Raw genomic sequence first — 16,017 nt, 5'->3', positions numbered from 1 at the left:
TCAGAAAACTCTGAGTCTAGCATCGGTTGGACAAAAGGTCTCAATGCAGACTGGCTGAAAAATTTTGCTTTCTGCAAGAGCCGCATATTTTGAATTTTTAAAGTCTGCGGCTCTTAAGGCAGCGGCACCCGCCTCCTGTGAGGTACAATTAATGTACCTTTCAGCCATGGTGTGAGGGAACGTAACATCCCAAGCAAGGGAACGTCCCTGCGCCCATGGTGAAATAGTATATCCATCGGGCCTGAGGCTACCTTTCTCCATAAGATTCGTGGGTTCTTTAATTGTGGGTATGTTTGCCCTCTGAAAGCACCTGACCAAAAAGTCGTTCATGGCCGAGTGTCGAGCCTGTCTACCAGGGCCCAATCGACACGAAAGACCATGGTAGCCCAGGGGTTCAACATTGGCTCCACATAAACAAACATACTCGGTTAAAATGGGTAAACTGAGTCTCAGTCCCAAAATGACACGAACACAAGAGTCGTCCAGCCTGGTACCACAGGCGGAATTTGGGACCGCCTTCAACCAAGATGATCCCAACTCACTTTTTACAGCCATTATCCTGGTTTTATCAAAATTTGATTGGTTCAAATCCAGCAGCTTAGCAACTGAGCTGCTGATAAATGGAGCGTTCCACTCTTTTTGAGAACATAATAAACTTAAATTTTTCCAATTTTTCACTCCAGAAAATATTACGTTTATTGCAAGAAAATAGGAAAGAGCCTAGAAAGTCGATGTCATTTTTAGGAAACAGTTTAATTTTGAAAAAATTTTCTATTAAGTTTGGATGATTTGTGAAAAATTCACATTTTTTAAAGTTTAATTTCAAACCCAAATCAGTCTCATGACCCACAATTGAATTCAAATCCCTCAGCACATTTTCAATCTTTCCACCAAATGAAATGTCATCCAAGTAGGCGACAATGAATTTGGATTCTAAAGACTTCAACAGAGGGTTGATTGCAAGAGAGAAGAGCAATGGACCCAGTGGATCACCTTGCTGAACTCCTTCCTCTGACAAAATCTTTGTGCCACTAAAAGACAGAATAGATGGCTTATCATAAGCCGACAAACAAAAGTTGTACAACTCTGGCACAACCGACTTCACAGTGAGCAGCAAGTGATCCCGCTTTAGGGAGTTAAACGCATTGGAAAAATCCAGTTTCAAAAAACATTCATCATTATCCATGTTATCAACAAAACGTCTAGCGGCGTGAATCGCTCCTTCTGCGCCACCGCTAACACCAACGCCCACCTGCTAAGGTTGAAGCAGGAGGACAACTCTGTCTTTAATGATGTGCATGGCACATTTCGCAGCCAAACGCCTCCAAACACAACCAACTACAATTGGCCTGATACCCCCATCTTTTTTTAACAGAGCAACCAGTCTTCCACCAAACAAAATAGGAGCCACCTCTGGCGGACAGTTCTCGCTTAGAATCAGATTGACAAATGAGGCAATCAAATTCACTAGATCAGAAGAGTCTGCTTTTGAAGACGTAACATCTCTTAGATGTACAGGCGTGAGACCATCTCTGCCGCCAGAAGTTCCCTTAGGAAAAGACTTTAAACAGTGCAGCACCTGTTGTGAATTAACCGTTAAGCTTGAAGCCTCTTTGGGTAGACATTCCTTTCTGTTTGAGGGAGCGTTTGGATGTTTCTCCCTTAGGGAACCTATGGTTTCTTCCGTAACCGGTACAACTGAATCTGTTGAAGACAATAGCTGTAGCGCGTTTCGAATGTTTCCTTTTTCAATCTTGGATCTAACGGATAAAATCATTTTAGCTTCGGCTGAAACTTTTTTGCTATACTTAACAACAGGCTCCAAGGATTCCACCATTCTCTCCACCGAACAACCGCCGAATGCATCCAATCTCTGGGTAATAACACCTGTTGGGTTGTGACGTTTACCCCCTCGAGGACTCCTCCTCAGAACCATTGAGGGCAGAAACAACAGCTTATACCAACTTGGAGGCGAAAGAGGTTTTTCGATAATTTCTTTCAAAACCTTGGCCAACACCTGACTAAATTTGGGTCTGCACTGCTTGGGAAGATGATCATGCAAACAAAAATTGGCAGATCTAGAAAAAAATTCATCCGCCATGTCGCATTTTGGGGCAAGCACAACATGATTTTTTTTTATAGAAAGATTACCAGCATTTCCCAAAAACATACGTTTTAGCACCACCGGAGGCCTGGCGAGAGAGCCGGGACACTCAGAACCCTTAACTTTTCCCCCATGACGCATAAGTGCCCCATCTGGGCGGGTACGAAAATGCATATTGCAAACATGGTAACGGGTAAGACCTGAGCCCGTTGCCTGACTAAGAGACATAATGCAGGATGGAGCGCCTGAACGGAATGGTTCAACCAAGGTTAACAAGTCAAGCCAATTCAAATATTGGCGTAGTTTAAACCAAGTTAAAATCAAACAACCTAGAGGGAACGAAAACAAAAAATGGTTTGTTTTCGTTCAAAACAAGCAAAATGGAATTGTGGTGTAATGTGGTATAATGTGATACCACTTGGTGATGGCAACAAACAAAGTTGGAATGTGGTACAACAACGGATACCACTTGATGGAAAGAGCGAACCAGATGGGATTGTGGTATAAAAGACAAATACCACTTGATAACAAAAAAGATAATGTGGTACAGCGGACCAATACCACCTGATGAAGGCAACAAACCAAATGGAAATGTGGTATAAAAAGCGTGGTACAAAAATTTTTTTTATTTTTTTTTTTTTTCTTCCCTTTTCTTTTCCCTTTTTTTTATTTTTATTATATTATTTATTTATATGTATTATTATTTTATTTATATATTAATTATTTTGGATACCCCTTGGTTGGGACAAAAAACAAAGTGGGAATGTGGTGTAAAAATACCACTTGATGGAAAGAGCGAACCCGGTGGGGTTGTGGTATAAAAGACAAATACCGCTTGATAACAAAATGGGAATATGGTATAGAGGATTGATACCACTAAATGAAAGCGACAAGCAAAACGGAAATGTGGTATAAAAAAAACGGATTTTATTATTTTTTTTCCTTCCCTTCTTTTTTTTTATTTTATTTTTATTATATTTATATGTATGTATGTATATATTTTATTTTTTTTTTATTTGGGGGTTAGCTTTGGTGAACTGAGCGCTGTGAACAAGCTATGGAGAGAAACAAGGACCATTATGGAAATAAGTAGTTAAAAATACAATGGATACTAAGGAAATATTAACCGAAAAAATTCTCAACAATGAAGCGCACCAACGTGAAAATGAAATCTGAGTTTAATAAACAACAGGTAGAAAAGCGACACGACACCATTCAAAACAAGACCCGCAAAAGTGCACAAACAATGAATGTACTGTGAACGTAAAGCATTGAAGAAAATTTAAGAAAATTTAAGAAAATGACGCCAGAATAATATAGATTTTTTTTTATTTATTATTTTTGTTTATTTTTTATTATTATATAAAGAAAAATTGAAGATGAATTACGATAGAGTTAACGTTTTTTTTACAAGATATTTTTGTTAATTTTTAGAATTTAAAGTTTAGAAATTACAAACATGGAGAAAAATGATATTAGGAGATAAGGAAAAGCGTAGAAAATAGCTGAAAATTGCAAAGACTCTGTTATCTATTATTCTATTATATTAAAATTAATTTTGAACAAAAAAAAGAAAAAAATTAGGAAATTAAGAGAATTTTAATAATTTTAAAAATGAAAGATGGAAACCAACCGGCCTGTGCGAAAGTTGAACGTTGAAAGTATGTATGTATGTATGTATGTATGTATGTATGTATGTATGTATGTATGTATGTATGTATGTATGTATGTATGTATGTATGTATGTATGTATGTATGTATGTATGTATGTATGCATGCATGCATGCATGCATGTATGCATGTATGCATGTATGTATGAATGTATGTATGTATGTATGTATGTATGTATGTATGTATGTATGTATGTATGTATGTATGTATGTATGTATGTATGTATATATTTATGTATGAATGTATGCATACGTAGTATGTATGTGACTGTGTACGTACATGTGTACGTATATAAGTAGGCGTGTCTTTCATTACAATTTCCACACTTTTTTTATTTAGGACGCAAATTTCTGACATGATTTGGCATCCAGAACCAAACATGCAGACGCAAACTTCCAAACGATTCAACCATTATACCAGCGCCGAACTCACCGACCAGCACTCAGGCGCAAATGCTTGGACATTAAACAAAATTGGAGAATCCTTCAAAAAGATATTATCGTTCTGACAATTGAAACATTTTATTGCTTGTTTTGTTTCTAATCCAAAAAATAGTGTTTACTTTTAAGATATAGATAAATCAATTTTATTGGGTTTCGATTTCGTTTTCACACACACATACACTGATGCATATATAAATAAATAAACAGCTTTTATGAAATTCACAGACATTGTTACTTTTAACATATTATTATAAATTTAATTAATTTAATCGTAAGCAAATAGATCTATTTCGATAAAGTTTACCATCATCAGTGCAATTATGTTTATAAGTTAAAAAAATTAATAAAAAAATTAGCGATTAATATATTTTTTCAAATGTGTGTGTGTGTGTGTGTGTGTGTATGTGTACATGTGTGTACACGAATGGTGTGTCTCAAATAAAAATGCCATCAATAGCAACATAAATAAGTTTCATTAAAACATCATGCAACATGATACGATTGATGCGCGTTCGTTCATTCACTCATTTATTTCCTTATTTGTTCATTCTTCACTCATTCATTAAATCATTCACTCCCTCACACATTCACTACTCACTAGCACCAGCAGATAAACATCGAACAATTTCAAATCAAGACATCAATAAATGAAATAATCCAAAATGTACGTTCATGAAAATGTATGACTGACACGCAGGTCCCAGCATAACATCGTCATCATCATCATCATTAGCAGCAGCAGCAGCAGAGGGGGTGGGGGGTGGCTCGCTGGTGCTGGAGGATTGTGAGACGGAGAAAGGGAGCAGTGAGGGAGAGCCAGTGTACCTGGAGTGTGTGCCGGAAGAAGAAGATGATCACGTGGTTATCAGGTGGTACAAGAACCAACAGCCCATCAACCAACAGTGGCTTCTACAGAACACAAGGCACGTTTCCAACTCGTTTCATTATAACTCAACGCATTATTTATACGTGTTTTTACGTCATGTAAGTGTCAAATAAAGTTGATGAGGATAGGTTTTTAAAATAAAAGATTTTTGTTTGCTGATCAACATTAAATCGTCTGATTGAAATAAAATTTCTAGGACTTAAATTCAAAGTGAAATATTATTTAATTTAAATATTATTTAATAACTGTCACATGCTCAGATACAAGCTGCAAAACTTCGAGTTGCTAATCGAGAAGAGCACGTTGCAGGACGCCGGCATCTTCACGTGCATCCTCTCCAACAACTCCACCTCCGTCTCAAGAAACTTTTCCGTCTCCATCCAAAGTTAGATTTCAGTGTTCAGTTTTTTCGTAGAGGACGTTTTTATTTCAATTATTCACCGAACACCCGGTTGAAAAAACTTTCAAACTTTCTTTAAAAGTAATCCAAGAATAATAAAATGTTTCGCATTGTTGGCGGGCGGGGTTGTCAGGTTTCTTCTTCTGCATTGCTAATTCATGGTCGTTAGCGTTGTTTGCAAGGTATCTTCTATTATATCTTCTATTATATATGATATACATACATACATACATACATACATTATACATACATACATACATACATACATACATACATACATACATACATACATACATACATACATACATACATACATACATACATACATACATACATACATACATGCATGCATACATACATACATGCATGCATGCATACATACATACATACATACATACACACATACATATATAAGTACATACATACATTCATACATACACACCTATATACGTGTTTATATTTATACATACAAGCGCAAATCATTTATTACTAAATACAAACTGCATTTATCTTAATTCGCCTCAACCACCTCAACCATCATATCTTACTACCATTCAAATATTCATACCACTCAATTCAAATAGAAAGTAGAAACTAACAGCAACCACGCAATCCGTCCCAAACCCACCGATCAAAAATACTACACACACAAAGGATTAAAGAATTATATCCTACATAGCGCGTCTCGATTAACGCTGCAGAGATGTCGTTTTTGAGAAGAATTAGGAAAATTAGTTGGACCTCTCATACTTCAAATGAGGATGTATAAAAACAGCCCGGTTATTTAAAAGAGGAAATTACTACAGATAATCCGACGGGGGCAGTTAAAGTTTTTTGATCACATCATGCGGAAGGAAAGAATGGAAAATCTAACAACTACTGGAAAGATTGCAGGGAAAAGAGGTCGCGGTCAACAACGAATAACATTCGTGAAGTCCTTGTGTCACTTGTTGAATATCACCACATTTCAACTACTACAAAGTGTTAAAGATCGGGTTTTGTGGAGGTCGATGGTCGCCAATGTCCTGGAAGGATAAAGCACGAGAAAGAAGAAGATAACGCGTCACCATATTGACCAAAGACCTGAATAAGATCCCTGCACGTTTTCAACAATCACTTTTATGGAAAAACGGAAAAACTGTGGAAAGATTAAAAAACCGCAATGACCGAGATCAAATTATGTGGTTTTTCAATATTCTATTTGCATAAATGATAACGCTTCGTGTGTAACAGCAAATCACAGCGCGTCCGATTCACGTAACAATATAGGATGGATGCATTGAAAACAACAATTTAGCAAGATGTGTGTTCGTGTGTGTGTGTGTGTTTGGCGTGTGTATGTGTGTGTGTGTGTGTGTGTTTGGCGTGCGTGTGTGTGTGTGGTGTGTGTGTGTGGTGTGTGTGTGTGTGTGTGTGTGTGTGTGTGTGTGTCATATCGGCACAACAACCACAACAACGTATCTCCTAATGAGATCTATAAAATATTGTGTGACATTATTTAATTTAATTGGACGAGGATCTGTCAATAAATAAATAAATAGCTGGCTGGAGGAATGTAAATATTGTATATATTATACAATTTTTATATGCATTTCATTCCGTCGGGCTGTTTTCATGTATGTATGTACCTACAGTACGTATATAATAAAATGAGAATACTTAATATTTACTTCATTGCATACAAACAAGCAACATGCATACATACGTACGTACGTACATACATGCGTGCATGCATGCATGCATGCATACATACATTCATTCATACATACATACATACATACATTCATACATACATACATACATACATACATACATACATACATACATACATACATACATACATACATACATACATCCATACATACATACGTAGGTATGTACGTTCGTACGCACGTACTATCAATACAAAGCACTTAGAAAGTTAGGAAGCAGCTGAATCCTTTAGTTGGGTATCTATCGGAGGAAGCACTTACAGCCTTCAAATTCCTTCTTATCTTGACATGAAAACACTCGATAACATTTTTTTCGGCTTCCTCATCAAATTTATATCTGCGAAACAAAAGAAAGCTCAGAATTTTTCATTCTAACTTTTTCATGTTCATTTCATTTTCAAAGTAGTTCGCGATGACTTGAATGAAATAGTGCAGTAAAAATCTTTTTCTCGGTTTCATTTTGTTGCTTTCTCGCAAATTCTTTCAACTTCGACGTGATGAGAAGATGTGCTAGAATGGTTTCGTAGTTATCGACTAACAGGTCATCTTATGATTATTCGCGATGCAACTTGCCAGTCTTTAAACGTGCTCTGCCGCTGTTGCTTTCTAATATCGATTGCAAAGTTTAAGCGAAGGAATCTTTCTTGCTCCAACAACGAAAAACCATTTCGGCTTTGTACGTAGCGCAATGCCGTAAAGAGTTCCACCTCTTAATTTGAAGTTTGCAAAATGATATGTGGATGTGACAAACAACAAAGTTTTATAGAAACCAATGAATATTGTAGTACGATTTCAATATTTAAAATCTTCACTAGTAAACAATTAGTGCACATTAATTTCATCATGAATGCACTATTCTTATGCCCCCCGTTCCTTCTTATGCATCTTCAAACGCACTCTATCAATGCATCTTTCATTCAATGCATCCTTCCAATGCACCCTATCAATGCATCTATCATTCAATGCATTCTTCCAATGCAATCCACTAATCACATATTGAAGAAAACTGAGGCTCATAAATTCTCTTCCACGTAACAGGATTAATTTTTAAAACATTGGTTTTAGTCCTAAATTATACTCGCATTGTTACTCTCAGTAGGGTTACAAACGTTTCTTTGCAAGGAAAATGTGAAAAATCCTTTAAAACGTCGGTGAATGATTTCAATAGGATGGGTTTTGTTTTTATAAGCAAAGCTAATTTGAGATATAAATGAAATATTTTTTTAATGAAAACAAGTACATTTCTGTAAAATAATAAAACACACATTTCTTCCTAATTTGTAATAAATTGCGTGTTCTATTTTGCAAAAGTGGAATCCTATTTTAATAGAATATTTGAAAAGAAAGTGAAAAGTGAATCTCAAGTAAGCAGGATGATTCATCGAGTTTAAAAACATTAAAAAAATTAAAATAGGAAGAAATGCTTGTAAAATTTATTATGAAAATTAATCAAATTTTTTAAATACTATCCACAAATGTTCTTCTTTTACACAAATAAGTTTTGCATATCAAAATGTTTGAATTGTTGATTTATTTATTTTACTTTTAAATTTTTAACATAACTTTTATCTGATAAATGTACTTTATATAGGACTTTTTATTACGCCGCATGTCGGTAGAATGTTTCATTAACTTTTTTTAAATCAATTTAAATTTTTATGTCATTACTGGTATTTGTTAACATTATTTTAATAGTCATTTTTATGTCTTTGTGATGATCATCCTATAATTCGTTCACCTATTCGTTCGTTCATTCACTTATTCATTCATTCATTCTTTCATTCCTCCTTTAATCATTTTTTCTTTCTTTCATTTATTCATTTTTCATTAATCATTCATTCATTCATTTATTTGCTCATTCGTTTATTTAGCCTATTAGTAAATCACTAATTGAATTACTCAAACATTTTATCCATCAGTTTTCCAATCACGCTATCAGTTAATCATTTATTACCTCGTTTTTGTTAACTTTTTATCACTTTGTTTGTTTGTATGTTTGTTTGTTTGTGTGTTTGTTTGTTTGTTAGTTTGTTGGTTGGTTGGTTTGTTTGTTTGTCTCGCGGATTTCTTGATAGCTATAAAATATTAATAGTGCTTAATTTAATAACTATCGACACTTCCACGTTTGATTTTCGAAGCCAGTGGCATAGCTAGAAATTTGTTGAAGGAGGAATCTTTAGTTTGTTAATAAAGTTGACAAACTATTTTTTAGTTTATCACACAATTTTTAATGAATTTCGCTATTAAAACTGGCGTTTTCTACAAAATTTAACTTAATTTTCTATCCAAAATTTGTTCAATTTCGTAATGACTCTTACAAGATTCTCCACAATTCAAATGAAAGCCCCCTTGCCTACGCCTCTGCTTAGGTAGGTTTGAGACGAACCTTCGCATGACGACAAAGAACGATTCAGTCAGCTGACCTAATAACATTAAACGTAAAAACAAATAAACAATTAAATATTGTTGAATTTTAACAAATTTGTTTAACCAGCGTCTGGCGGTCTGAGGTGTTTTTTTAGTTATTAGCAGATAGTGAATGAAAAAGTAGTTGAATGTTTTAATTATTTATTTTTTTCAACTATCATATAACAAATTTTTTTATTTTTTTCACTATGCTTTTATTAACTTCAAATGCTGGTTTGTTTGTTTATTAATTAAAAACTTAAATTAATAGATAAAGTGATGAATGAAATGAATTAATAGATGTCTTGGCGAATAAATTTCAAATCTATACGGATGCAATAGTTTCTTTCGCATATTTATTATACAGCTTCCTTTTGAAAATTTTGGCGCACTGTCATCATTTCTGTCTGCAGAAAGTTCCTAGGTCTTGCTAACACCAACCAGCGCACTCATCTTATTTATTACTTCTAGGAGTTTTTTCTGTGTCGATACTTTTCACGATCTCTCGTTCATTGTTGTTATAAGACGACTGTACAACTACAATCCTTTTGCTATAGGCTGAGACTTTCTGGGGTTTAACTGTCTGCACCGGCTCATTAACAATTACAGTCCTTATAGCGAACATCAATACAATTTCTATATAACGAATTTTTCTTGGAATTTTACATATAAAACTGTTTCTATAGAGTGAAAATAAATTTTTTATAACGAACAAAATCTATAGAAGAAATATCCGACCAGCAAACATTCTATGAATTGACATCAGCGGTGTTTTTTACCCCTTTAATTTTCTAGAACCATTTTTATTGTTTCTTGTTCTAAAATTCTAGAAATTTTTGTGTATTCTTTCTCGAATAATTTTAATGGAATCGGAATCATCGTTGCATAAAACAAAAAATAAATTTTAAATTTCATTTTTAAAATTTTATTATTTTCAATTATAACATGTATTATTTTTTCTGTTATCAAAATAAATGATAAGGAGGTTGTTTTTTTATAAATATATAGTATATAGAACATAAAATATATAATATATATAATAATATAATATATAGGCAATATAGAATTTTTTCCAGAACAAATTCTATATAACGAAATTTCTATATAACGAATTTTTTTCCCTGGAACCATCTAATTCGTTACACATTAATATACACGGTTGTGTATTATTGTGGTTGTGTATTTTAGCCTTATATGTGCTATGTGTATTATTGTATATCCTTGTTATCAGATATTTTGTTCTTTACGTTAAATGAAGAAGGCATAGTACCTTAGAAGCGATAAGTTCGGAATGAGTTTGTCTAAAGCAGGCTATTCGCGAGGTCAGGGAGGAAAATTCTATTTTGTGTTGACATCTTGATTGAAGTTTATGTGAATCAAGAAAACGGGTGCGAGATAGATTGAGAGATTGAGAGATCGCTCGACTAAGACGTCGTCTGTAGCTGGCCTTCCTATAGAACGTGGGTGGATGATATCGCGTAATGGTGGGGCGGAAATCAATTTCGTATGCGTCTCACGGAATGCCGATATTTAATTTTGGTTTCTAGTCCTCTTCTGTAGCTCTCATACTTTCATTTTTTGATTTGCAATTATCTGCTTCTAAATATATTTCATGGCTATATGTGCTTTAAAGAATTTTATTTTAAATTTATCTAAATTTTTCGTCTTTACACTTGGTTTGCCATTGGTGAGCTTAATTTGTTTGAATCTGTTGGTTTTAAATGATACGTTTGTTTTTATTTAGGTGGCACTTTTAGGGCTATTTAAATAGTATTTTATTGATTTGTGAAACCTTTTTCAAAATTTTATTTTGAAAATAAAAGCTTCCAATCAAATCATAATTGACTATTGCACAAGTTCACAGTAGCGTAATCAGAAAATTTAGTACACAATTTGAAAATATTTACAGTCAACAAATCCTTGTTCTTGCTAGCATTTTTTGAATATTCCGATAGATTAAACAAAAGTTCTTGACTGCTCACCACATTCTGGTCAGTAAAATGCCTCATCAACAAATTTTTTATTCAATTTCAGCAGCACCACTACGGAGCAAATAGTCTCCAATTAAATAAATTATCCGCTATTTTTATCAAGCATCATCAAAATTTCAACAACAACGAATGTTGCTGGTGTGCTTTGTTGTGTAGAATGTTGCTTAATGGAAATTACTTAATGTAATCAATACAAAGTTATGAATATCGGTGAGCAATCGATAATGAGCACTTACATTTAGTTGATAGCTACAATAAATTAATAATTATAAATGATTACATACATCATATGCATAGGTATGTTATATGTGATACATACAATTCTTGTCTTTCATTACAATTTCCACACTTTTTTTATTTAGGACGCAAATTTCTGACATGATTTGGCATCCAGAACCAAACATGCAGACGCAAACTTCCAAACGATTCAACCATTATACCAGCGCCGAACTTTATTTATTATTTTTGTTTATTTTTTATTATTATATAAAGAAAAATTGAAGATGAATTACGATAGAGTTAACGTTTTTTTTTACAAGATATTTTTGTTAATTTTTAGAATTTAAAGTTTAGAAATGACAAACATGGAGAAAAATGATATTAGGAGATAAGGAAAAGCGTAGAAAATAGCTGAAAATTGCAAAGACTCTGTTATCTATTATTCTATTATATTAAAATTAATTTTGAACAAAAAAAAGAAAAAAAATTAGGAAATTAAGAGAATTTACATACATACATACATACATACATACATACATACATACATACATACATACATACATACATACGTACGTACGTACATACATACATGCGTGCATGCATGCATGCATGCATACATACATTCATTCATACATACATACATACATACATTCATACATACATACATACATACATACATACATACATACATACATACATACATACATACATACATACATACATACATACATACATACATACATCATAATAAGCAGCAGAATATCAGTGCTAAACTAACAACTTTATTATTTTCTTGTTCTTCGCACATAACACATTTTTTTGTTTGCGATATATTTTAAGGTGAAAGCTTAATAAGGTATTCGAAAACATATGAAGTTAATTAGCAGTTAGTTCTTGGTGCCGTGTTAGAGTCTTCATACATCATTTCGCGAGTTTTAATGCCTTTCAAATTGCAACTTTTAAAAATTCCTACACTTTCTTTTTTTCTTTGTCATTTGAACAAACCTAAAAACAAAATTCTTATAGTTACAGTGGTAAATTTTTGAATTTGTACAAAAATATAAAATATATGCAGAAATATAATGTATTTTACGTGAAAAAATAATTTCTGTAACTTGGTTTTTAGATTCTATACATATTCAAACATGTGGATTAAATTTGCACTTTGGTAGTTTTAAATTAAATTTTGATGTTTGGTTCGAGTTCGAAATCAAGCAAGCTCTCTATGAAGAAAAAACATCAAGATTAGGGTGTTGTCTATATCAGGCATCATAAAAAAACATTAAAATAACGTTCAGCGTTTTTGAGTAGACCTCCTTCAATAACCTTGGCCCATGTCTTTATAACGTGCCGCCTGAATTAATGTGATAGTTTACATTAGAAATTATAATTAAAATTAAGTGACAAGTCAATCGATTTGCTCCGGTCAATCTAGAACCGAGCTGCAAAACTTGTAATCAAAAAAATGAAATTCGATCAAGTAACTCGGGTCTTGAATGAACCTCACTAGTTAAGTGTTGGGAAAAAACTCATTTTTGAAATTGCGTTAAGGTTTTGTTCATTACATATCTCTTCAATGTTTTAGGAGCAAGTTCATTCAAAAAACTGTGGCATCGGACATCAGCGTTAGATCAGTTAATATGAATCTGTTGGTTGTGCTTGAAACAAATTTGCAGATTGGATTACGCGATGTTTCTGGTCCTGCCTTCTAGAACAGTCTACCAGTTCCAATAAGAAAATCTGGTCTCTTATTTATTATGCTTATGTTCCAGCGTTTTCTACATTATCTTATTTAAAACTTATTTTTCAATTCTTCCTACAATGATTTTATGCTCATTTTCAAGTTTATCATGTTCATAAACAAATTTTTCTCAAATTTTATGTATGGTCTAATGTACATAACAAGTTTCCTTTTCTTTATTCAGTTAGTTGATAAATACTCTCAAATCGTTTTTCTTGCTGTTGGTAGCTGAAGTAGTTTTTTCAATGAACAAAGATATTGCTATTTGTAGCAGGTTTTTGTTATTGTTGCGATACTGTATATCCTGAGCTTTCTGGTAAATGTTTTAGTAGTTAAACTTATATCATATGATGCCCCTAACTAGGTTGATTCTGGGATGTATCTACCCAATCTCGAGAACGTTTGTTTAACTAGTTGTATAACTTAATAGATGAATTTTATGCGTTAAATAATCAAATTATGTGATGTTCATTTTTGAATTGGAATAAAATATAATTACATTCATTGGCATCAACCATTTTTCTGCACACAGGCCGAAATGAAACCAGACCAGTTTATTCTCAACCATCCAACAGAAGTTTGTTCATATTGTCAAAATAGAAATTTATATAATGAAAAATGTTTGTACTGAGCAAAATAAGAATTATTTACTGATACTTTTAATAATAAACATTTTTAACAGACATCAAGTTGTACACCAAGTCACCAAAAGTTTATTACAAGCAGCCCATAGTTTCAATCGGTCCGATGAACTCGACGGTGCTTCAAGGAGCATCCGTCACTTTAGTCTGCGAAGTTATCAGTTACCTTCATTTCACCGTCAAATGGCACAGAAAGTTGAAAGATGCTGCAGAAGAAATCAAAAGTTCCAAGAGTTTCCAAATCATAGTATTCATTTTAATTTAAAATAATTTCTTGATAATCCGTTTTTAATAAAAAATTTGCCTATTCGCCGAAGATTTCAAACATGGACATGAATGGTAAAAAACAAAAAGAAAACTTCAGCCAATTAAAGATGACAAATCTGCAAATCAACGATACAGGGGAATACATGTGCACAGCTCTCAATTCCTTTGGAGCTGCTACAAAATCCACATGGCTGATCGTTGCAGAAAGTACACAAAATTCATTTTATATTTGAAAACATTTTAAATTTATTTTACAAATAAATATAAATTAAAAAAATTTTATAATAAATATTCTATTAACAATTTTTTATAAAAATTTTAAATCTTATAAGTGCTATATTGAAGTGCTTGTCGTAATGGTTAGGGTCGCATGGTGCTGTTTCGCAGTGCGTGCAATGACCTGGTTCGAATATGACAAGAAGATCCCCGTTGCTATCACATTCTTTGTGTGTGAGGCGTCGTTTGGCACGTATCATTATGTGTTGTTTGTGTGTTGTTATTCCTCTGAGCCTAGGAAAATGTAGCAGACTTTTTGACGGTAAATACGATGGAATCTTGTGAACGTTTGTGTACTTATTACTTAGGCGCCTAGTTTAATGGATGAGTTTCATGTGTTAAATAATCAAATACGCGATGTTCATTTTTGAATTGAAATAAAATATAATTACATAATTGGCATAAACAATTTTTCTGTAAACAAGCCGAAATGAAACCAAACCAGTTTATTCTCAACCATCCAACAGAAATCTTTTCATATAGTCAAAAAATAAATTTTTATAATGAAAAATCTATGTGCAGAACAAAACGAAAACTGTTTACTGGGGTTTTCTTATAATAAACATCTTTAACAGACCTCAAGTTGGGCACCAAGCTACCAAAAATGTATTGCGAGCCTTGTAATAAACTTTTAAACTATTTTTTTAACCTCAGTGGGTTGTACTTCCTCCTAAATACTTGTTTAATTTTTTGATGTAACGATGCAATTTCAGATCGTTTATTTAATTTAATTTTGTTTCTAATTTAATAGATAGTTTTTAATGCAACAAATAAATATAGAACATTGGTATTTGACTGGACCAATATATAATTACATCATTAATATAAATATCTCGAACGCAGGTCAAAATGAAACCGAACTAGTCTTTTCTCAACTTACTAAGAAAAACATTTTTTCAGAAGAAAATGCATGGGAAAGTTTTTATATTGTTATTCTCTGCATTGGAGTGCTCGCCGTTCTCATGGTTTTAGGGGCAATATTATCCGTCGTAGCGGTAAAAAAGTTTAAGGTAGTAAATTTAAGAAAGCAGTTTTTGAAATTTTAACAAACGTTGTAACTTTCTCAATGTTAAGATTCCTAAACTTGAGCCTGTCAGGAAACGAGTCATCATTAAGAACACGCTGTACAGTGCAGACAGCTACGCCCAGAAATTGAACAATCAATCCACTCGTAACAAAGTACCCTTCCTTCCTTTGATCAAACTTGAAGAAATTTGCAAATCAAAAAGTTTGTTCAACAGTTATTCCAACATTCGCCAG

At 33.2% G+C, this 16,017-nt stretch overlaps 2 protein-coding genes across 2 annotated transcripts; one reads left to right on the top strand and one right to left on the bottom strand.

The window, feature by feature from the left end:
* HELRODRAFT_174380 (hypothetical protein) lies at nucleotides 1–2,332 on the bottom strand (the record flags this gene model as incomplete). Its single annotated transcript, XM_009020881.1, has 2 exons — nucleotides 1–720; nucleotides 1,412–2,332. 2 exons carry the CDS (start codon nucleotides 2,330–2,332, stop codon nucleotides 1–3), a joined length of 1,641 nt encoding a protein of 546 aa, XP_009019129.1.
* Nucleotides 2,333–3,248: 916 nt separating this feature from the next.
* Nucleotides 3,249–5,494, top strand: HELRODRAFT_174379 (hypothetical protein; the record flags this gene model as incomplete). Its single annotated transcript, XM_009020880.1, has 4 exons — nucleotides 3,249–3,296; nucleotides 4,820–4,882; nucleotides 4,952–5,202; nucleotides 5,365–5,494. 4 exons carry the CDS (start codon nucleotides 3,249–3,251, stop codon nucleotides 5,492–5,494), a joined length of 492 nt encoding a protein of 163 aa, XP_009019128.1.
* Between the last annotated feature and the right edge of the window lie 10,523 nt (nucleotides 5,495–16,017).

The sequence above is a fragment of the Helobdella robusta genome (genome assembly GCF_000326865.2).
Source record: "Helobdella robusta unplaced genomic scaffold HELROscaffold_29, whole genome shotgun sequence".
NCBI classification, from domain to species: Eukaryota; Metazoa; Annelida; class Clitellata; order Rhynchobdellida; family Glossiphoniidae; genus Helobdella; species Helobdella robusta.
Note: the sequence above shows the minus strand (reverse complement) of the source record. Positions and strands in the feature narration are given on the sequence as shown.